A 23,552-nucleotide genomic window follows, 5' to 3' on the forward strand; every position below is an offset into this window, starting at 1 on the left:
CTTTCAAAGCCAATGGAAACCACTAAGCTTCAATGAGGCCTACAGCTCGCAGGCACCCACTGGGAGAAGGAACTAAGGGTGGAGGGCACCGAAAATCTGACTAGAAGAGGCTTCTAGAAAGCAGCTCCGAGGGAGCGGGGGAGCCAGCTTCGGGGCAGGGCCCCAGCAGCAGGCCCAACCCTGCCGGGGCCCGACGAGCACCAGCCGGCGGCTCTTCCCCGTTTTACCGAGAAGACACGAACAGCGGCCTGGAGGATGAGCGGGTACTCACAAACGGCAGCTGGCACCTCTGTACTGACCCGAACTGGGAGAAGTACTCCTTCAGCTCCTCTGTGGGGGAAACGCACACCTGGTTACACGAGCCCGCCACCCCCGCGCAGCCGCAGCCGCAACCGCCCTCGCCCGGCGCCCACGGCCTGTGCCGGCAAACGCGGCGGAGCCGCGCCAGCCCTAGTGCCGTTGGGGGATGATGGGGCAGCGCAAACTCACTACTCGACACCGTCCAGGGAACGTCAGCCACGAAGATGTCGAAGAGCCTCCTGGAGCGGCGCCCCGCCTCCCGCACCGCGCTGGCGGCCGCCATCTTGGGAGCTGCGGCGGGAAGGGGGGCGGGCGGCCCCGCCCCGGCAGTGCGCAGCGCCGCCCGCCGGTCTCCGCGGCCTGGCCAAAATGGCGGCGGCGGCCCTGACCCGGGAGGGCGGCGAGGACGCCTTCCGCCGGCTTTTTCGCTTCTATCGGCAACGCGACGTGTCGGACTTGCGGGGCGTGGTGGACTTCTCCGTGCCGGGGGCCCAGGTAACGCCGGGCTCCTCCCGGCCCGCGGCGAGGGGCCGGCCGGCCGGGTCGGGTGGCGCGGCGCGGCGCGCTCCGAGCTCGTCCCGCCCTCTGAGCGGTGTCGCGGTGTTTCAGCGCCGTACTCTGGCGGTGTTGCTGCAGCCTGTTCTCTCCACCTGCTTCCCTTCGTGCTCGACGCCAAGTCTCTAATGGCGTCCTATTGCTGGCTAGAAGACGCTGCCGTCCAGCGCTGAGCCTCTTACGGGTCACTATAATGTTTATAAAGCAGTTGCATGACTAGAGACCAGCAGCTGAGGAGGGGCGTGCAGCTCTGAGGGCCCAGGGCCCCTCTGCCCGCAGGACCCAGAGGCAGGCTCGCCCAGGGTCCCTTTGGGCCGGCGGGGTTACAGGACCCTGCCCGAGGGCACAAGGTGCCGTCCCAGCCGCCCCTGGCCAGCACACTGTGTATTCACAGATAACACGTTTGCTTATGTTTATTTACTCCCATAATGTTTAATTAGCTCTCTATGCTGCAGGAAGGGATCTCCAAAGCCTCTAATAGAACCAAGGGAAGCAAAGGGACATGTGGATGGAAAAAAGCAAGTTTCACTGTTGGAGGTGACACGGTTTCCCGGGCCAGCTGGTCCTTGTCTTGGCCCTGAAATACCTGGGTGAGCTGGAGAGGGAGCCGGGATCAGCTTCCCCCAGCTGTGCAGTGTGTGCCCAGGGTTCTTGCTGTCTTCCTCTTGGTAAAGTTTCTTCTCCTTTCTTACTCCTGTATAATAAACGTTTGGCTTAGCCATCAGGACGAAGTCCAACCATTGCAGTGGATTAGGGGCACGCAGTCAGGAGCACATCTGAAAGTAGTAGCCATCATGGTTAGTAGTTTCCCGTGTCTTGAGTCATCTGAAGTGATCCTTTAAACTCATCTTCCGTTTTGTTACCTCACAAAAGGATAACGGATGTCTGCTGAAGTATTGTTAACCAGCGATTTTCTACATATGAGTCTATATGAAAAAAGGGAGTAGGGAATATAGTTAAAATGAAACTTTGCCTAATTTTTCATAGTTCAAATGCTTAGCCTTTTCTTTTTACTGTTCTATTAGAATACATATTTTTTCTATCTTTTCAGACTATAATTTTGATATTGTTAACGGTACACAAAACCTGACCCATATGAAATTGTTCAAGGCGTTAGCATTAAACAAGGGAGTTAACATTTCAGCTTTTCTTGAGCTTGCAGCAATCCTTTATCAAATAAAGGCTTCCAGCATTACAGCCCGTGTGGGAAATTTAAAGTACTTGAAAGCGTCACAAGCATCTGTCCCCTCTCCATTCTTTTTGTGCCTGTTACCTTCTAAGATCAGTTGATAGCTTACTAGTGAAAGCATCTTTTATTCCTCTTTCCCCTAGGTTAAAAACATTTGGCTTTTCTCTTTAAGAGGAGCTACAGGCCAGGCAGATTGGCCTAGATACTATTGTGCCTTTTCTCTCGAAAACTGCTTCAAGTGATTGAGCTCTTCAGTGAAGTGTGACATACCCCAGCTGCCCTGCTACCAGGCTTATTTGACTGATTCAGCACATGTAATTCTTCAGCATAGAAACAGCTCCTGTTCTCCAGAAGCCCTGGCAGCAGCCAGTGTGTAAGCAGTTTGAGAAGGCAGAGGGGTGGCAAGAGTCTTAGTCAAAGAAAGAGCCTTCCTGGAGACGTTCTGCAGACAGGACTCTGAACTAAGCTCTTCAAGGCTGGCAGTTGCAAAGCTGCTTTTGGTAGAGAGCTGAAAAATTGGTGAAACTGAGCACGTTGAGTTGCCAGAAGCTGCTGCCCAGCCCTAGTTCAGAGTTTTCTTACAGATTCTATGTATGTAATTTAGACCCATTGCTCAGAAAACGTTAACCAGAGCTGTCAGCCTGCAGAGAGGATGATTTACACATTTACACAATGATTTACACTGCAGAGACTGCTTGCAAAGGCCTTAATTTCATCACTGTACCTCCTCTCCTTCTGTAAATTACAGATTAGAATAGTCGTCTATCGTATGGGATCATGAGCAACTTGTATTTGGAACATTCTTTGAAGATATAAAGTGTTATGGGTACTAAATATTGCTCTCTAATGGAGATTGATAATTACCAGAATGAGGCTGTAGTGTGGAAATGGACAAATAGTGCTGATTTTTTTTCTGATTGGTATAAATTGTTTGGGTTTTTTTTATGAATGGAGGATATCTCTGCTGATCCCCAAGTATTGTAAAAACTGTAGGTACCTTTTGGTTCTTGTGCTGAGTACATACTAGCTCTGTGAGCAGCATGCCCTCTTCTGCTCACAGTTGCTTAGACAATAGTTCTGTGGTACGGTTGGCATTTTCATGAGACTTACCTTGGAATATGGGAGCACTCTTTCTTATAGGTGCTATTTTTGGATGAGTTTTATATTTCTTCCTTTTTTTTTTTTAAAAAAAAAAACAGATCTGTTTTCTTTTGCCAGGTGTTCAGATCACAGCTCAGTATTTCTTCAGTGAGTGATCAAGATGCCTACAGAGCAGGATTACAGCCAGTTAGCCAGTGGAAGGCCTATGGCCTCAATGGGTATCCGGGTAGGTACTTCTGATTTCAAGAAAAATTAAACACAACCTTGTTGCTTTGAATTCGGGCATCTTCCATCTTATCCTCCGTGCCCTGCCTGAAAAAGCTATTTTGGTTTGCCTAAGTGTAATTTAATGTTAAGTGCAGGAGGACAAAGGAGTCAGCTAAAGGGTGGGATGCAGCAATATATATGAAAGTGAGAACAGAAGGGCCAGTTGTTTCACAGTCTCTGATCAACCAGACCATCCCTTGTGAGAATGGATTCCTTTGAAAGAGATTTTATATTTCTGTAGCATCTATTTTTCCTCAACATATAGCATGAAAATTAGATAAGTGACTGAAATACAGGCGTTTCGGGGCTGAAGTGTGGCATCTACTTGCTGATGTAGAACACTGAGTACAATAAGTAAGAACCTCTTGTCCTATTCAAGGTACAGAGTAATTTCATTAGGCAGGTTATTTCAAAAACTGAAATGGATCTTAGGTTTGCAGGTCACCTGGTAGAATCACAGAAAGATGTTAGGTTGGAAGGGACCTCCAGAGGTCTAGTCCCAACTCCCTGCTTAAAGCAGGGTCGAGTTGAAAGTTAGATCAGGTCGCTCAGAGCTTTGTATGGGTGAGTTTTGGAAGTCTGGAAGGATAGAGATTACACACCCTCTCTGGGCACCTGTTCCAGTGTTTGGCCGCTCTTGTGATTTTTTTTTTTTTTTCACCTTACAGCTAATCAAAATTTGTCTTGCTGTAATTTGTGATTGTTGCCTCTCATAATCTTGCTATGCACCTCTGAGAAAAATCTGGCTCCACCTTCTCTATAATGCCTTTTTAGGTAGCCCTTTCTAATATAGGCCAATGTGTAATCAGCCTTTATCGCCGCAAGGGTGCACTACTGACTTGTGCTCAATTTATCCTCCAAGACTCCCTCGTTCTTTAATTTAGAGCTGTTCCCTGGTCCTCAGGCTGTACTGTTGCATGGGGTTATTCTGCCCCAGGTGCAGGATTATCGCTGTTGAACTTCCTGAGGTTCTTGTTGACCCATTCCTTTGGTTTGTCAAGGTCCCTTTCAGTGGCAGCAGTAGCCTCCAGCATGTCCACTGCTGCCCCAATTTAGGGTTATCTGTAAGTGTGTTGAGGATGAAAGTCCCGTCGTCCAGGTTGTTAATGTAGATGTAGTTATCAGTCTTGGCCCCATTCTCAACCTGAGGAATGCGGCTCATAACAGCCACTGGTTAGACTTTGAACCTTCAAATCACTATTCTTTAAGCCTGGTGGCCCAGCCAACTTTTGCTCACTCTTTTAGTTTACCCATAAAATCCATGAGTCCCCAGTTTGGCTCCAGTGATGCTGCAGGAGACTGACTGGAAAACCTGTGCTAAAGCCAAGGTAAACAGCATCCCCTGTTCTCCCCTTGTCTGGGCATCTCACTGTAGCAGGCAGTAAGGCTGGTTAGACAAAATTTGCCTTCAGTAAATCTATGTGGGCTGTTCCCAACCATCTTCTGTCTGGAAGTGGCTGTCATGAAAGTTTGCTCCCTAGTCTTACCAGGGGTTTTGGTAAGGCTGTTGAGTTTGTAGTTCCCCAAATCCTCCTTATTTCAGGGATTTTTGTTTGTTTGATTTTGGTTTTTCTCATGTTTCTTTTGGTTCATCAGGACTGCAGTCAGTGTCTGTGTGGGTTGCTATGAAGCCAGCCTACCATTTCTGAAACTGAGGCAGCCGCACTAGCCATCTGGCATGGTTAATACACAAGGAATAGAATAACTTCAGGAGAAAGGCTTCCACCTCTTCTTGCCTCTATAAATTCTTTGTTCCACTTACCTGTCATATTATAACTGCCCTTTCTTGGTCTCACTTGTCATTTTATGTCTGTCTGAATGTCTTTCCTAGCAATTACATGTGGAGGGGATTACAAGTGTTCCACTTAACTGCATTTTTCTTCTGCTTTGATAAAGAAAACCTTTCACTAAAATGAAATGCAAATACATTAACAAATCCTCAGTCCTGTTTAGAATCAAATCATGTGTGGACAAGAATAATATTTTATCCTTTTCCAGCTACCTTTATCTGGACATCCTAAAGCACTATAAGATATTTAACCAACTGCTGCAATAGTCCTCCAAAATAACTTAGAATTTCTTTAATTTGTCTATGGGCAAATGGAAGGGAAGTAATTTGGTTTTGTCCCCACAGTGAGTAATGAAATATTAGACTAAGGAAGCTGGGTGAAATTCTGTTGCGGTGTCCTGAGTTCTGTGAGATATGGGTGATGCTGTGTTTGGGTCTTTGTAACTGACACAAATTGGTTTTATGAGGGGTTGTTCTTGTTGCTGGACATCGGAGTGTCTTATCCTTCCTTTGACTGAGGCTGGAGACCACTTTCACTAGGTGTAAATTAATTCCTAGTGTGCTGCAAGATTTTGCTGCAGTAAGAGAATTGCATCTCATTCCTCAAGGCAGATTTCTTTAGTATACAGATGCTCAAAGAATTCATCTTTTGCCCATTCCACTCAGACCAACTCTTTCAAGGCCAAGAGGTTCAACTGTGTTGCCTTCAAAGCTTGTCTGTGGTGTTCTTAGTCTGTGGTGTCCTGACTAAGGTTGCTAGAGAAATATATTTCTTGCTCTTCTCCCTCCCATGTGTGGTAAGTCACTGATTTCTAGCACTCCCAGGAACTATTAGTCTTGAATGTTAGTGTAGAATTTTATAGCAGAACTCTGCAACTGTTAGAAATTCAGGGGTTTCTGCCTTTCTTGACATCAGAAGCATAGCAGTAACCCACTTTTTAGTTGTTCTCGCTTTTATAAATCTAGACTAATCTGGTTTCTTAGGAGTAAGCAACGAAAGGTTTGGAGAGACATGAGCATGTTCTAAGCTTCTGATACAAGAGTCGTAAAATTTGAATTCTTGTTCTCAGCTCTGTGTGTAACTAGCCCTCCAGTCTTCAATTCCTTCATTAATACCTGGAGATAATACATACATAGTAGAGCGTAATTCCATTAATGTAGTAAAGTGCTTTGAGAACCCCACATCAAAAGCTGTAGACAGTAAGGGCAATATTATTATTCTGTTCTATGCAGAGGCCAACAGAAAGTAAATTTAATGCTTCTGGCAAAGAAACTTTTTGTAACTAGACCTATCAGAAGGCTGCCGTGGTCTAAAGGTGCAAGGAATGGAGTGAAATGAATGACAGTATATTTTTAATACACTGAAGGCTCTTTTTCTAACCAGTTAATTTAATCTTTTGAGATCTGTGAGATATGCTGGCAGGAAGCTTTTTCTGTGCTTTTATTACCACTTTCGTAAGGCCACAAGGCAAGTTTGTATCCTACTGAGACTCCTAGCCTTGCATCTTCCTTTTTCGTCTATTTTTGTCTCTGTTTAACTGGCTATGACTGAGAAGTTCAAAAAGACGCAGTAGGGCAAAACCTTAAAACCTCCTTTTCCTTTGTTCCTCCCATACCCTTATGTGAATTTTGTGTTGGTGAGTCTTACTGAATTGACAGTCTTTGAGAGAGTGTCTTGATTCTCGGAGTAGGTACAATACAGATTAATAGCATCTTCCTGTCAGACACTCATTCATCAATACCGTGGACCCGGGCCTGGAAGGAAACACCCCTGGAGTGCTGCGAAGAAAATTCCAGTGAAGAATCCTGTTAGCAGTCCTGGTGATGGCAGATCTTATGTCAAGGACTCTTGTTTGTTAAGATATAGACCAAATCAATCCGTGGCATCTCTGCTAACCCTCTTATTTGGGCTGCTGCTTGAACTCTGTCTGAGGTGCCTGGCTAAAAGAATGTGCAGACTAGCTACATGTTTAGTTTGTTTTGTTAATTAACAATGACTGCAAAGTATTTGCACTCAGCAATAAGCGGTTTGGGATATAACGTGACTTTCATCCCCTTTGGTGAGTATTGCCATACCAAAATACAAAGATGGATATAACCAGACTTACCTGGAAATAAGCATGAAGCAAAGGAGAGGATGGTTTATGTTACTAGAGACTTGCTCAGCCCTTGGACTGCTCTCTGCAGTTGATGATACTGAAGTAGCAATAAGAAGACAGTACAAGTTCAGAGGCAGCGACAAGGTTAGGCTGAAGTCTAGAAAAACTAGGCCAGAATTACTTTAAGTTTGCAGGGTTCAAGAGAAGAATCTTGCTGAATCATTTCAAAATCAATTTTACTCCAAAGCAATTGGTTTTCCAAGTTCTTACTCCTTTATCTACTTGTAATCAATATGCCTTACACAGATATGTCCTTTATTATCATTTTTCACTTGGACCAGTGTTGGCTGCCCTCCCTGCCTTCCACCTTATGGCCACCATTTGTTTATACTGAAAAAACCAATAGGTTTTAACTTAATTATTCAAACCTGTTAATAGATTTCATCAGCTTACATGCAAAGTCAGTGGTTGTATATCTAAGGTGTCTTTTCAGTACCTCCAACCCCTGTCCTTCGCTCTCGTTTTAGAAAAAACAGGGAAATATCTAATCATACTTTCTCCCCACCCCCTCCCTCTTTCTCTGTGGTCAGGGTTTATTTTCATACCAAACCCTTTCCTTCCGGGCTGCCAGCGTCACTGGGTGAAACAGTGTCTCAAGCTATACCCCCAGAAACCCAATGTCTGCAACCTGGACCTGCACATGGCTCCTGAGAAGACCATTGACCTGTGGGGGCAGAGCAAGGAGCAGCTGAGGTAAGTCCACAATAACCTTTGGTGGTCAAAACTAGCAGAGCCAGAAGGTCTCAGCTCTGAGAAGGTCTAAGAAAAATGAGCAGGGAAGGGAAGCTGAAAAAGATTGTGTACATGCTGGCAGTATACAGATGGTGTCAGACATGCCAAGTTAAAGATGGATTTTTCATGGCTTGATGTGCATCCTTGTTAAATCTCTGCTTTCACACTCACAATGGGATTTTCTAGTAGCAAATTATTCCAAAGCCATCAGTCAAATGTAAAATAGTGACCCTGGCTGATACCATTGTGCTTGGAAGGTTACTAAGCTCAGCTACAAGTGGAACCATGAGGTCCCTCTAGGCCTCAGTTTTCCTGAGGTAAAAGGCATCTTTTCCAAACACCCCACTCATGCCAGCTCTTCTTCCCAGTCAGCTGTTGGACCTAGTATACTGTAATTGAAAGGCTGTTATCTGCACTTTTTTGAACTTCTCAAGTCAGCTAGTTTCTGTGTTTTTACTTTCCAAAGTATTTCTTCGTTTTGGTTGGTGGTTTTTTTTCATTCAATCTGATGGTGATTAAATGTACCATTTTGATGGCAACCTTGTTTACTCTGAAAGACTCTCACAGGTTCCGAGTTCTGTGGCTGACGCAGCTGCCTTTCCTCTACCTGATTTGGAAATTAATGGAGAATTTGTCGAAGTTTTGAAGTCAGTGAGAAAGTTTTAAAGTCCAAGTTTTAAAGACCTTTTTTTTTTTTGCCTGTAAAAATACATACAAGATAGAAGATGCTGTTAACAGTACACAATCTTTTAATTATTTGTGTATTTATCATTACCTTGTTGATTTCACTGCTCATTTTTCATAACGATTGTTTCGTGTGATGGCGTGACCAGAGTTCCCTACAACTCTCATCTTCCACCTCAGTCTTTTAGTAAAATTGACATGCTGAGATTTTTCTTCAAAAATACTCTTAACATCTACAAGATATGGAATGGCAAAAGCAAAATCTGGACTTCTAAATATTTGCACCTAGGAGAGAAGTTATGCCCCCCACTTGTGTTTTCCAGGCTCAGTCAGAATTAGTTACAGAAATTCAGATGCCTTTTTTGTGTTCTGTCAAGGATTAAAAATTGTTCTTTGAAAGTATTGTGCATTGTGCCCTACAGCTGAAAAAAGTGGGGTATTGTTCCAGCTTGACAGGCCCTTCCCAGCAGCACCTCCTGCACGCAGAGAGAATGATCAGAACAGAAGTTAATTTGCAGCTGAATCTAATTCAGTTGAAAACAGTGTTTGGACGAGTCGTGGCTGGGAGAAACACTGGCATTTTTATTAAGCACTTGCCTGAGTCTTCAAGTGAGCAAACTGCTATATTTGTGCTTTTACCTAGGGGACAGCGGATCAAACTAGCCAACTTGTCTAGGATCTGGAGTGAGAGCCTTTCAGGGAGGGGAGAAACAGAGTGCTTAAACTAAAAAGATGTCTACTTCCAAGATCGGACACAACTTTAACGCTTTTTAAAGCTGTCAGGAACATGCATAAATGTGCTTGGGTCATGGCTTATCTGCTCTTTTCAGGATGCAGGAATCACAAGGTAGGGAGAGTCCATACAGTTCCTAAAAATGTATGCTATGCTCTCTCCACAAAGTGGAGTTCAGGTATTTTCTTTAGTGCTGGGGACAATTAAAAGCATAAAAGGGAGTAGAGCATCCCTAGCGGGGATATATATATCTCCTTGTGTATAAGGAAAAGGCTGGGGGGATTTTATAGATGCAATCATTTACCAGTGAATAAAGAAAAAAGGGAGCTTCAGACCAAAGCCCCCCTGCTGTTCAGTCTTTTCTCTTTCTAACATACCAGAATTTCTCTGTGCTTTCTTGTAGAAGCACCTGCTGCTACAGCTCTAGGAACTTATTGTTTCCAGATACGTAACGCTCAGCCTTCCCTCTCCTTAGCAATCGCATGTGAAATCACATGTAAAATACTAAGTTTTGGGAATAAGGACCTACCGAGCATATTAGGGTTCCTTGCTGTTATGCAAACACTCTAGCACTATAACAAAAGAAGAAGGGCACTTTCAAAAGGCACGTGCTAAAAATGTTTATGAACATTAAGTTTGTCGATTGAAAGGTGAACGAGTTGCGGGCTCTCCCTTTTCTAACTGCTGTGTTACCTGCTTGTAGGCTCCATAAATTGTTCCAAGCAGCATGTATTTGACAGTTACTGTGTTGCTGCATTATAGTAATTGCAGTTGCTATTACCTTATGACAAAGATGGAAACTGGAAAAATGACTTTCAATAATCAGCAAGCTATGAAAAATTACTAAAGGTAAAGAAACTGGCTTTTTACTCCTGTTCCTGGTTTAGCTTAGGAGCTATCAGTATGGTATAGGTGAAGGGCAGAAACAAGCTGTGTATCCTGGTAGAAATGCACATTAAATGGAGATGCTTGGCTGAGACTTGACCATGGCAGCACAAATATGAATCCTGTTTTGTAAAAGAGAGTCCTACTGAACTAATGAGGCTATAAATGAGAGCCAACCATCTGGTGCTAATGTTTATCATGATGTTCTGAGTACATTTCACTTTTCTTTCATTCTTTACCATAACACATGAGCTTGAGAAAAGAAGCTGGAATTGCTGGAATAAGTGGACTAGCATGTTTCTATCCAATTTACTACAGTAAATGTAATACTCTTCGTAACTGTTTAAGGACTTTTCCTAAGGCCATAGTAAAAGCCCATTCCTGAGGTCTCTTCTTGCCTTCACCACCTTCAAGAATGGTAAATTGGCGCATGGCTTCAGGCCACTGAGTCCTTCTGCATTAGGGTTGTCACTTGAGAAGAACAGCTTTTTGTCCCACAGTCTGGATAGGAGACACCTGCAATCTAGACTCTTGACATTACAAGAAGTGTATGGTCATAGCTAGAGCAGTTTTGCTTCTTACTGAACATTGAGTCAGTCCATCCTAAGGACTTCTTGTAAAAGTACCAAGTAGTAGATCTAATAGTCCTTTCAGTATTATGCAGCTTGATATCCTTCACAGTCAGGTGAAGCATTTTCCATTCTTGTCATTTTCCATTACATGCCTAGAATATCTTTTTCCTTGGGTTTGCAGCTTTTAGATCTTCACAGATTCTGTTCTTTCACTTTCAGGTGGACAAATAGCACATGCTTAATTCTGATTTCCAAATCTGCACCAGTTCATTGTGTTGTCTCTACCTGATAACCCATTATGTGCCATGTTGAAAATACAAGCTTTCAAACTGACAGCAGTAGGCCCTATAGCTTGCACAAATTGCATGAACTGAATTTCAAGGTCTTTGGAGGAAAAAATAATGGCACTGAAAATAAAAGTTTAGCATTGATCATTTTAATAGGCTGTCATACGGATGAGTGAATCTCATTACTGTATGCTGCACTACCAGCAAACCCCTCAGAAATTAACACGTATCCTATTTCTTTCCATTTTGTCTTTGCAGAAGGAAAGGTTCCAGTAAACGGGAGCCCAGAAGCTTATTGGAGAAGCTGCGCTGGGTGACCCTTGGTTACCATTACAATTGGGATACTAAGGTATTGAAATTAAATTCTTCTCCATTCTTGTTGGCTGTAAGCACTCCGAATGGTAGACAGAGGAGGGTATCATGGAATAAAATGCTTGTGATCCTGCAAGACGGTCTTGAGGAAAGACTGTAACAAACCATGCTTGTAAGAACATTTTAATCTCTTTTAGTTTACTGGAAGGATTTAACAGCAAAAGTCCATTGCTGCATTCTTTCCTTTGAAAGGTAATATGGTAGCATATACTCAGCTCTAGACCTGTGACTCTATTTCAGGGTAAGTGAGCATTTTTACCCTACCAAAAGGGATGGTCACAAAAGCATCATTAACTACTTAAGGTGAGAATGACCTTGAGTGCTTGAAGACAGCTGCTTCTGAGAAACTAGTCCTCTGGACGTGTGAGCAAGAGCAGGAAGAGACTGCTGCTGATGTGAACTTAAGAGTCTGAACCAGTATAGTACAGTCTCACCAACTAACAGCTATTTTGGGGCTCCTGACCAAAATAAACTTTTTCATAAGACTGAGTCAGATGGAGGCTGAGAAAAGATAGTAAAGTGAATATGCAGTCTTATCAGTATATTGCAGATACTTAACCAAATCTGCTTGCAGCCTTATATTTACCAGGTCAGCCTGTTATTGGGTGGCCTTAATAAAAACTTGGTTATTCCCTTCCAGTCCTCTCAGAATCACTCATGGGAGAGAGAACAGTAGGTTTGCAATTGATTCCTGTTTGTTGTACTCTTCAAAGAAGGAACAAAGATGCTTGTTTCAGAGCTCTGTTGAGATACAGAACTGTCTTCCCATTGGCAGCTTTAAGTAGTGACCAAGTAGATCCTCAGGATGTTGGTACTAACCTTAGGTACTAATCTTACTGACTTCAAATTTGCCATCCAGATATAATGATTAACTCCACGAATAATTGAATCTCTGGCAGTCTCAGCATAGGCCCAGAATTAAATGATAAGAGGTAAACTTGCAGTGGTTCTACCTATGTTGTAGTCATTTTCCAGGCAGATATGATGTCCTTCTCCATGACTGTCAGCCAAATTTCTGAGTTCTCATTTGATGTTTGTTTCCAATTGTATTTGCTGCTCTGATGTTCTGGGTGTGGTTTGTTTGTTTTTTTCTTTTCCCCCCACTCTCCTTCCTCCAGAGGTACTCAGCAAATCACCACACTCCTTTCCCCTCAGACCTTGCATTCCTGTCAGAACAAGTGGCCGCAGCCTGTGGGTTCCGGGGTTTCCAAGCCCAAGCAGGGATCTTGAACTACTATCATTTTGACTCTTCACTGGGAATTCATGTGGATGAGTCTGAACTAGACCATTCTCGGCCCCTTTTATCGTTCAGGTGAGTCAAGGAAAGCACTTGAGTGTTGTGGAAGGATTGGTGGCTTTTTCTCTATGGTTGCATGTGGTTATAGGAACTCAGTACAATGTAGTTTGCTAACTGGGTATATAATCTTCGTTCTCCGAACATTTGAATAGTAGGAAGCTGTAGCTCAAGGGCATAGGTTTTTCTTTAAAGACTGCTTGAATAGCATGGATGTGGCGCCTGGAGTGGAAGAGCTCTTTGCACAGAGCACAGTTCTGTTCTGAAGCAGCAGAGTGGCAATTGGGTGCTAGCAGGCAAGGATAAAATACCTCAGCAGAGCTTTAAACCTGGCAGGGCTACTGCTCATATTCTGCCTACCTTGAACCAGGCCTCTTAGTCTGTTTTCCATGTTCTCATTGTAAAGTTGTTACTAGGAATCCATCTGGTTTTCTTGTTTGTTTGGTTGGGTTTTTTTTATAAAGGGATTTAGCTGCTAATATTTTCTTACTGTACATATAATTGTTCTCTACCTGAATTTGTTTTCTTTTCTCTCTCCATCCTCATACCATCTCTAGTTTTGGGCAATCCTCGATATTTTTGCTTGGGGGCCTGAAGCGGGAGGAGGCCCCAACAGCAATGTTCATGCACAGTGGAGATATCATGGTGATGTCTGGCTTCAGCCGTCTGCTGTACCATGCTGTCCCCCGGGTCCTCCCCAACCCTGAAGGGACAGCTTTGCCTTCGTGCCTGGACCAGGCACTTTCTTCAGACCTTCCTGTTGGCTCAGTCATTGAGCCCAGCGCCGATGAGGATTGGCAGGTCTGTGCCAAGTACTTGCAGTCTTCCCGCATTAATATGACTATTCGGCAGGTGTTGGCTGAGGGTCAGAAATTTCCAGAGGAATATGGGACAAACGGAAAGGGCCAAGCACCCTTTGAAGACAGTCACCATCAGGAAAACAGCAGAGCCAAGAGACATAAACCAAATACAGACAGCTGAGACCAGGAGATCATGCTGACATAGACTGGACAGGCAACCTCCATATGGAATTGGGAACTAAAGTAATCATACTAGAAGTCACTTGTCTGTATTGGGATTAATAAACTTCTGCAGAATAAATATAGTCCTTCTTGCTGTAAGAAATAGGTTGGGGGAGAAAAAGAATTTAAAAGGAAAAGAAGGGTAAGTTCAGGAGTGGGACTCGGGACATGAATTCTATTGCCATTTTGTTGCAGACGTTTACTGCACTCGGTTCCCTTTAAAATAACTGTATGTCAGAGAATTTTAAGCTTGGTTCAGTGATGCTTATAAAGTATTTTGAAATCATTGGGCAGAAAGTGCTAGCAAAAGATATATAATTCCTGTGTGTTACAGAATCCTATTGGGCTTGTAAAGCTCAGCTGAAGTGCAGTAACAAGTATGAATGAGAATAGGCTGCTACGGGTGTGAGACCTACTTGCAGCATTTCCAAGAGAATTGCGTCTACAGCAAAAATTGGTTCAGTGATCAGAAACTAGCAGCTTCCTCGAGCAACACCTGCTGTAAGCTTGCTGTAGTCCTGCACTCTCCTTTTGCCTGCTTGTACCTCATCAGCTGCAGCAGAAACTGCTCTTATGAGTGGAACTGGACTTTTTTTGCATACTTCAGATTTTAGAGAGAAACAATTGGGGGCAATATCTACGTAGACTATCTATTAGCTCCCAGCTGGATCTCCTCCCAACAGTAAGTATGTGACTGAGCCCTACATCCCCATTCTTTCAAAACTGCCCCCTCTTAAGTGCCTGTAGATTATGGTCCTCCAGTCCCAAGCTAGCTTTAAGGAACAGAATGACTTGCAAATAGAAGCAATGAAATTGTAAATTAAGTACCTAAAAAACTAATCAGTGACTATCTGTGTCACCCAAAGATAAATATATTGAAACAAAGAAAAGCACTAGCTTTGGTGCCAGTTCTCTTTAAGACTCAGACCTTCCTATCTGCTTTTTAATGCAATTTTAATTGTTGGAGTGGAATGCAGTATCCCTGGGGTATTTTGTTGCACTTTCCCAATGAATAAGCTTACTGGGTTTTTAAATTAAAGATCTCTATCAGTTTTGAACTGGCTTTTTTCTTCTTTTCTTTTTCTCCCTGGTAGTTATTTTAGTGTATTGTTAATGCTGCCGCATCCCTTGTGCTGTTCCCTCCAGGCTTCTTTTGAATCTACTGCCTCTGCCATCTGCCAGCTCCAGTGGAGGAGCCCTGTATATGTCTGCAGGGGTGCTTTGCTTATGGGCAGTTCGGGGTTTGTTGGGCAGTTTCAGAGAGGTGTTGCCTGCAGTATCGAAGTCCAATTTAATAGGTATGTGGCAGCTTTTCCTCATGGGGAAAGTGTGTCTGGTCTGCTTATTTCATAGCAGGTGAATGTGTGTATATGTGCAATTAATTCCTTACACAATACTGCAAAGAGCTCCAGTAATTTAATGTCTAAAATAACCAGATGTGGGTTTTAATATCTTATTCTATGCCAGAAATGTGTCCTTTCTGTATCCTAGGCCTGGTGTTTTTACAGCTGAGCCCTGGGAGAGGGAATACGATGATGCAGAGAGGTTACAACATGACAAGAAAGGAAAGTTGACTAAGTCAGTCTCCAGCAAAGCTCCTGTAGTGGCACCTGAAGGTGGGGAAGGGGCAAGGAGTATTTGTTTTCCTGACAGTAAGAAGGCAGACTGTCTGGTCTTCACTCTTGAAAGGGAAGCAAAAATCTGCCAATTCACTTGGCACTGAAGACAAGAGAAGACATGAGACTCATGGAGCTAGACGGTCATGAACTGGAGCTGGTTTCTTCATGTTGTGGGCTGAGGTTTAAGTCCATGGTTCTCACTTCTTATGTCTTTAGTTCCCTGCAAATATATAACAAATGACAAGCAATCATTTATTCCAGGATTCAGTTGTTCCTGTAATTCAAGGACAAGAAACCATACTGTTTGTCCTCTGCAGTTTGAAATTCTAGTAAATCCTGCAAACTACTGATAGCAATTGGTCATGGGAAGTATCCAGTCCATTGAAGCCTTATGTTTAGATGTGACTGAGTTGAGAATTTGCTGAGTTACTGACTTGCAGTCAAGCTTGTTACCTACTGCCATTGTGAGTGAGAGGCAGCCCTGATCTAATTCTGTATCAGACACCCAGAAAATGAAAAGTCCATGACCCAGAAATGGGCATATAGGAAGTGACCCAGGAAAAAAAAAAGTCATCCGTGTACAAAGAGAAACAACTTTAAGAAGGGAGAATTTCTTGAAGTGCCAGCCTAGCAGGCGCATTGGTTCTGTGACCACAGAAGAGCCGAGTACAAATGAGCAGACCACAGGACTTCGGTGGGCTCTGCAAACTGTGCTTCCAGAACATGATTTTGAAGAGGCAGCAACAGCCCTGGGAAGAAGGCGGGGAATAGGGCTGCATCCAGTGATACACTCTGCTGATTCTTCCTTCTAGGACAGAATGATTGGGAACCATTGACCTACGCTACACAGCTGTCGGGCTGTGACGTTGCACCTCATGTGTTTAGGTTTGTGATGACACAACAGGATTTTTCATAGCACTGATCAAATTTTTGTATCTATAGGTACCACAAATATTTGCTTGTGCTCACTGAGATAATCTCTGTAGCTTTTAATTCCTCTAAAGGAGAAGTACTGCCCAAGGGCCCCAAGCACAAAAGTGCATCAGTGGCGTAGGCTGCAGTCTTCTAGGATGTCCTGCTGTGTACAGCTGAGGGGATGGAAAGAAGAGGTCATCTGGACCAATTTTGCAAGAAAATTAATGTAATGAGTTGACTACAGGAAGATAATCATATGTTTAATTCAAGGCTACCTGGAAATGAAGCATGTTGTTTACCACATGTACATTATGTGATCTATAGATTAAGCTAACTGTCCAACAGAGTTTAAACAATTAGTGATTTTTTTTTATATAATCAAGAGTAAAGGGAAAATAAAATCTCCAGTTAAATCAGAATGAAAGCACAGTGCGATGAATACTGGAAGCAGAAGAGGAAACTGCCTGTACAAACTTAGAATTTTCAGTCATCTTGACAGTACTGTGCTAATGAAGTTCAGTGTTACAAACCAGACTGCTGGCTAGTGCCCAAGACAAATTTATTGCATGCCCTCTGCATGCCTACCAGGCAGTAACTTACGGCCAAAGCAGGCCCTAGAGCTGTGCCTGCTGCCAGAATTATTCTGATCTTTGGTATTTTCCCTTTCTTTGAGAGCTTGTTGACATTTTTCCTCACTGTTCCACATGAGATATTTCTACAGATAGTAGTAAGGTACACCTAAACTCCTCTAATTATGCTACATGCTCTACTGAGCTAGTAGGTAGGGAGAAGCTAGTAGGTAGGGAATACCCAGATAGCAGCACAGTATCTCACTGCCATGGCTACAGGTCCAGGTGGAAGCCGGCTTGCATCTTGCAGAGTGCAGGCAAGAGCTTGGATCTGTTTTCATCTATTCATGTAAGTCATTCTCATTCTCTGCATCGCACCTGAAGCAGGATAGATTTAACACAGAAAAGAGACTTGTCGGTGACAAGATTGTTTTCCACTTAATTGGGGTGCAAAATTAATTGAGCTATAATCCAGTGTGCTGTAAGCATACTTTAGTTCTGATGAAATCATAAAACTTGCCTAGGTCTGAACACATTACCTCAAAAAGTTAACAGAAGTACGTGGACTGCAGAAATTAATCATCCAGAAAAATAAGTTGCTGGAGGCCTCAAAAGACCTGTATATAAAAGGCCTTTTTTTGGATAATCTCTATGCAAGAAGAAACTTTGAGAGAAAACCAGTGACAGTCATCCACAGTCTGCTGATGCCTCTGTAAATCCTAATAACCAAAGCTGGTTGAAAACAATCTGTAGCATAATGCTATAGGTCTGGTACAAGAGGCTCAAGATGTGGCTGACACAAGTTTAGCACAGTACAAAATAAGTTCCGCTATTTCTATTTAGCAAATGATAATCACAAATACCTTAATAAAACCATTCTTCTATACAAAGAATTGAACACTGACTAAGAACATGTTCACATATGCTCATAAAGTTGAGGTGAGATAAAACTTGCCACTGTGCAAGTTACAGCTTAGCTCATACAGGCTGTTTCCTTGCATCATCTTCTGGTATCTGTAGTCAAAGGACCACAGAAATGGTGGTTGAAAGCACCTCTGGAGGTGTCTAGTCCAGCCTCCCCTAGGAATAGTGCTGTTGCCAATGGGCTACCCACATGAGATCTAGAAACCTTCCATGATGGAGGGTCTATCATTTCTTTTGGTAACCTGTGCCAGTGCTGCCTTACTCACCCTATGAAGAAATTTCACCTTATGTCCTGCCTGAGTTTCCCAAAATACAACTTGTAACTATTCCCTCTGCCTTTTTCTTACCATCTGTTACTACCAAGAGTTTGGTTCCACGCCTTTGTAACTCTCCTTCAAATAATTGAAGTCTACAGTTAGACCCATCCCCCTTAGTCTCCTCTGTGCCACAAGAAAGAACCCTGGGACCCCCATCATTTCCCCATAGATCGTGTGTCCTGGGCCCCTGACTTTCCTCACTAGCCCTCTTCAGCACCTTTTCCTATTTCAGGTGGTACACTGCTCTCTCTGCTAGTGCTGGTTTCTGTTACAAACAGCATGCCAACCACAAATGGGCTACTGAATACTAGTTCCTAAACCTGCTAGATCCACCAGATCCACTTAAATCCACTGGATCTTAGGCTGTGGGGTTTTTTTTTACAGTGTTTCCTAAATTAAATAATTTTTTCCTCCCATCTACATCACAATAAAACAAAAGCGGTAGTTTTATGAGGTACAGAATGAATGTACCATGGTTCCCTATGGATTTATGTTCCTGAAAAATTGTGAGCTCTTACTGAAGTTTTTCTTCCAGCTGAGCATTTATAAGTGATTTTTCCCATGTGATTTCTCCAGTATTTAACACATGCCCGGTGCACCCTTTTCCTGAATCAGGCTATTTATAGGGTCCCTCTCCTCTAACTGGCTACCTACTAAACCTGCAGTAACTTAATTAGCTGTGAAATTTATGCCATCTATCAAATCTAATTGAAATAGACTGACAGGTTTCAAAGTTATGGACAGGAATGTGAGGAGACACAGAGTTTAACACACACATGCACAAACCATGAGAACATAAGCCTTATTCCCTTAGGAAGCCAGACTCAAAAGCCTCCTTTTATGCTCTTAATGCAGACTTGTCTGGACTTTTATAGCAGGTCCTGCTCTGAGGGGTTTTTCTCTTAGGGTCCCGGTCAAGACAGGAACAATTTGGAATATCAGTAATTTTAGCCCAGTAAGCATCATCCCCATCCGGTTCCTGCTATTTTAAGTGTATGACCCCTCTTCAGAGGAGCTGACTATGCACAGAGACTCTGAACAGGTTAATCAGCTAAATGCTTCTCTCTCCAAGATGGTAAATAAGTGTCTGGAGTACAGCAGGGAGCCAGATCCGATTTTTATTTGCAGCTAAGGCTTGTATTCAGATAGGCATCACGGACGGTATCTGCCACTTCCACTGCACCGGGGGAGAAGGAGGGAGAGGATAAAGTCTGGAAAAGCCTGCAGTAGCTTTCCCTCTCTGCAGAATAGAGGAGATGTTTATTCCTCTGGACAGTGAAAGTTTTAACCTCGTGGAGGCACTTCCCATATCATTTTTCCCAAGTCATTAGGCACTACGCTGTCTCTGACCTTTTCCTATGGTGCTGTTGAACATCCTCTTCCACAAAATCCCCATGCGTAGTGGACTCTCCCCTGAGCTTCTCTGTGTAGCCTTTCTCTTTTTGTGTCTGTAATCACACATCTTAGCACTGAGGTTGTGCCCTCCTTTACCATCACTCAATGCTTACTTCCTTAAGTCAAGTGCTCAGTGCTGCTGGCTGGGCTGAAGGCGGCCACTTGCCCGCAATGCAGCTTTTCTGATCTGTTTCATGACCTCAAAGCTCTTCCAAAAGGTGGGTCAGGACCATTACCCCCTGGAAGGTCAGGAGCAAGGCCAATTTATACCAAAATGTGAGGAAACTGAAATAGAAGTAAGGTGAGATGGCACTCACACGTACGTGTAGATGTGGCGCTTAGGGACATGGTTTAGTGGCGGACTTGGCTGAGTTAGGTTTATGGTTGGACTGGATGATCTTAAAGGTCTTTTCCAACTTAAATGATTCTATGGTTCTATGAGGTACAACAAAACATTATCCAAATATTCTTGTTGAAACTATGTATAGAGAGTAAAAAGTGAGTCAGCCTAGAAGACATACTGCCTTTTTCTTCTCTGATGTTGGGAAGTCAGCACTTTACATTAGCTTTTAGCTTCCTTCTAGGTGAATTTAAAACTCATTCTGTATTTACGGAGGAAGGCCAGAAGAATCAATAAAGGCCTTGGCTTTCTAGAGATGATCATCTCACCAATCATTTCTGTCTCTGTTTTGCGCTAAGGGCTTAGATAAGAAGGTTTTGTTTTTGTTTTCTTTCTCCTTAACAGATAGGTTTCTTAATTAGGATGAGGGAAAAATGACTGCAATTTTGCTGTGGCAAATTAAAACCAAAATGAGGTAGCAAAGAGCAGGTTCTGGAGGGGAGGGGGGCAATCAGAGACAGCTATTGATTTTGAAATGATGGAGGAGCCAAAGGAGAGCACACAGCCTGGAAAGGAGACTCATCTTTCAAAGCACTGTTCTTGCTTAAAAACAATCAGTCCAGGCAGAGGTGTTGGTTGTTGCTGAAGCTTCGGAGTTAGCTTTGTTTTCAGACAGAATTTAAAGTTTGAAAAGACTCGCTGGTTCATAAGGAGACATGTCCTTAGACAAATCTTGAGACTGTGGAGCTAGATATCATGGGATGGAGCTGAACAGAAGTAAACCTGAGTGGAGCATCGAGAAATTCTTAGCAGTAGTGGTAACAAAAAAATGTTTGGAAATCGTTTCTTTCAAGGATGAAGAAAAAGTGTCACTGCTCACAGCCAAGGCAGGCAGAGAAAAGGGAAGAAACTGAATATGGGACAAGCACCAAGATCTAACACCCTTCTCACTCCCAGTTGTTGCATAGCATGTCCCATCTTTTCCAGAACAGAGAGAATTGATCTGGAGTTGTCTTACCTTGTCCCAGTGGCTGACATCAAGCTTTGGTACAGCTTTCTGCCACTCCAGTCAGCACACCTTCATATACACTGGCCTTTTCCCCCTTGGCTTTTCAGACAGCATTCCTCTAAGATTGAAGTCAGATGTTAGTCTGACCTTTTGTCAAATACAGCCAGCACCTGGAAAGACTGTCAGAGAACAGCACCAATCTTGTAATGACTGGTTTGAGTTTGTCGGCTTGTTCTCATTCTCTGATGAAACCTGACTTTGCAAAAGTGCTGATTGTCAGGTGTCTAAGACAGGGGGTCAGGAACATTTTAGCCGCACTACTGCAAATAATTTGCAGCCATTCTAAATGCTATGTCTAAACCCAGCTGAATGCTATGTGTAAATAAGACCCTTTTCAGCCCAGACAGCTGAAAACATGCCACAGGTCCTTTTAAAGCAAGGGTTTTGTTCCACCATGTAGGAAACCTCTTTTCTATTCTTCACACTGACATTGCTCTATCAAATCCTCATCACAATGCTGGTGACAAAGTGGCATCTCTTTTGCTCCCCATAAGACGGGCAATTTGTAGGAGATAGCATGTCCTTGTCCACAGTCCATTTTTTCCCCTCGTTCTTCCTGTTGCCTCCAAGCAATGCTGGAACAAGTGCAACAAAAATCTGTCTTTTCCCCGCCTCCTCCTCCGTCTTTGTAGCTCAGATGCTGCCATGTCACCTGTTCCCTGCCTGAATCCCAACTGTAGGCAACACACATAATTAGCTGGCAGAGAGAACTCTTCATCCCCTCCTAAAGCCCTATCCTCACTTGTCAACAGCAGGAGCACACCTCTCCAACAACTGTTTCTGCGGCTGCTACTGCCATTGACAGCTGCTGCTGGACGTCAAACATAAGTGTAGGGATATGATCTCCTCCAAGCCCTTCCTCGCCCAGTGCTGTGACTGTGCTCCAGGAGAGATCTGAGTTTGGTGCGCTCTTTTGATGCTTCAGCATTTACCTGGGCTGAAAGTAGAACCAGTCTGCGGACAACTCCTGGCTTGCACAGGGGTCTTATGCAGCAAGACAAGTCTTGCATAGTCTTATTACCACCCTTGTCTAATCCACTAGCACTTCTTCCCTTCTCCTAGGACAAAATGATAAGGGAGAAATTAAAGAAAAGGGACAAATTAAAGGAAAGAAGGATCCCAGGTGAGCAAGCATAAAGAAGTGAAGATATGGCATGCTCTTTCTAATCCCTGTGACCTATTCACCCCTCCCCTGTAGCTGCAAGCATCACTGCACACTGTTGGGAACAGCAGAGGCTGCTCAATGCTGAAGGCTGCAATCCCTGGCTCCACAGATCGTTAATACTTCCTTTCCCTGGAATTCACACAAGAAATGCTGTTTTTTCAGGTGACATGGAACCTACTGAGAAACCATGGGTCCCACCTGGAGAGTAAGTGTGCAGGTACTCAGTGCTTGATTCATTGAATATTATTTTCTGCAGCAGAAAAGTGGGAGAGAGAGAAACATTAGTCACATACTTCCTTAATTGAGATCTAATAGCCAAGGTCAGTGCTCAGCCAAGAATAGACACCAGAAGCCTCTGGTGATGTATTTTTGTGATGAGATGTTCATAGCACACAGACTGATCTATTATCGGTTTTCACGATGAAAAATTTAACTATCTCCTGGAATATGCTCAACTCTATTTTGCATCATTTCCTTGCTTTTTCATTTAAAAATATCTTTCCAATGAGACCTCATGACCGTGCAAATTAGCAAATCTCTGCTGTGTAGAGAGATTGCTTCACCTCCACTGAAGTGCAGCTATTTGTTCGTTTGCCAGCCCTCTGCAAAATGACAATACCTGTTTGTCAGTGTCTAGCATGCTCTTCTGTGCTTTAAAAAAAACCCTTAAAGGGAAAAGACGAGTACTCAAGGGAAGAACCTGCAATGGGCACATCAGTCAGGAGGAGTACCAGACCTTTACCTCGAACTGTGTTCTGCATGTCTGCAATGTTCCAGTGCAGCAGAAGTGACATGATGACCTACCTGCTGATCTACAGCACTTCTATGGTCTCCTGTGGCACTTTAGCCTACAGGACCAGCGTGCACAAACCATCTTCGTTTGTTCTTTCTAGCTTTTGCACATGGCTCTGTGCAGGATGCATCAGCGTTCCTCCCCAAACCAAGCATTTCCAAACATTTTAGGCCACATAGGCTTTCCTCCTCCAAGTTTTCCCCACAGACCACAAAGCAACCATCTCCCCAAATCTTTAACTGAGAGCACAGGAGAGATATGATTTATATGGCCTCACAGACCACTGAGCACTAAACCTAGAGAGCTTATGAAAGAAATAAGGCCTCTGAAGATGAAAGGAGTAAGGTCTCTGAGGAACACACCTTAGCTCCTGTGGTACCTGAAAGATGCAGCTGTACTTTCTTCGCCAGGGGCTACAGCACAGGTCATGATCCGATCCAAATGAGGAAGAACAGAAAACATACTCCGTGTGGACACTAACAGCAAGCATGAATACACTAGGTGC

At 43.5% G+C, this 23,552-nt stretch overlaps 1 protein-coding gene and 1 long non-coding RNA gene across 3 annotated transcripts in view; one reads left to right on the top strand and one right to left on the bottom strand.

Annotated features, from left to right (window-relative positions):
* ALKBH1 (alkB homolog 1, histone H2A dioxygenase) lies at nucleotides 1–17,286 on the top strand. 2 transcript variants are annotated; one of them, XM_075151419.1, is made up of 6 exons: nucleotides 1–795; nucleotides 3,263–3,371; nucleotides 7,891–8,053; nucleotides 11,512–11,602; nucleotides 12,744–12,937; nucleotides 15,433–17,286. In XM_075151419.1, the coding sequence occupies exons 1-6, from the start codon at nucleotides 256–258 to the stop codon at nucleotides 15,662–15,664; spliced, it is 1,329 nt and encodes a 442-aa protein (XP_075007520.1). In that variant the 5' UTR covers nucleotides 1–255; the 3' UTR covers nucleotides 15,665–17,286. The 2 variants fall into 2 exon arrangements, with proteins under 2 accessions (XP_075007520.1, XP_075007519.1); XM_075151418.1 differs by lacking the exon at nucleotides 15,433–17,286 and adding an exon at nucleotides 13,477–14,020 and having other exon boundaries at nucleotides 10–795.
* Nucleotides 6,576–23,552, bottom strand: part of LOC142082825 (uncharacterized) — a 25,042-nt gene continuing 8,065 nt past the window's right edge. Inside the window, exons 2-3 of the long non-coding RNA XR_012673848.1 lie at nucleotides 17,286–17,422; nucleotides 6,576–7,397 (exon numbers count right to left, since the gene is read on the bottom strand). This is a non-coding gene — a long non-coding RNA (uncharacterized LOC142082825). The remainder of the gene's footprint in view (nucleotides 7,398–17,285; nucleotides 17,423–23,552) is intronic.

Source organism: Calonectris borealis, chromosome 5 (genome assembly GCF_964195595.1).
Source record: "Calonectris borealis chromosome 5, bCalBor7.hap1.2, whole genome shotgun sequence".
NCBI lineage: Eukaryota > Metazoa > Chordata > Aves > Procellariiformes > Procellariidae > Calonectris > Calonectris borealis.

What these genes read in the sequence shown, in the direction of transcription:
- ALKBH1 (XM_075151418.1), top strand. Translation starts at nt 256, where the DNA reads ATGAGCGGGTACTCACAAACGGCAGCTGGCACCTCTGTACTGACCCGA. An exon ending in TCTCCGTGCCGGGGGCCCAG is followed by an intron (nt 796 to 3,262) that starts GTAACGCCGGGC and finishes TTCTTTTGCCAG; the next exon opens with GTGTTCAGATCACAGCTCAG. An exon ending in TGGCCTCAATGGGTATCCGG is followed by an intron (nt 3,372 to 7,890) that starts GTAGGTACTTCT and finishes CTCTGTGGTCAG; the next exon opens with GGTTTATTTTCATACCAAAC.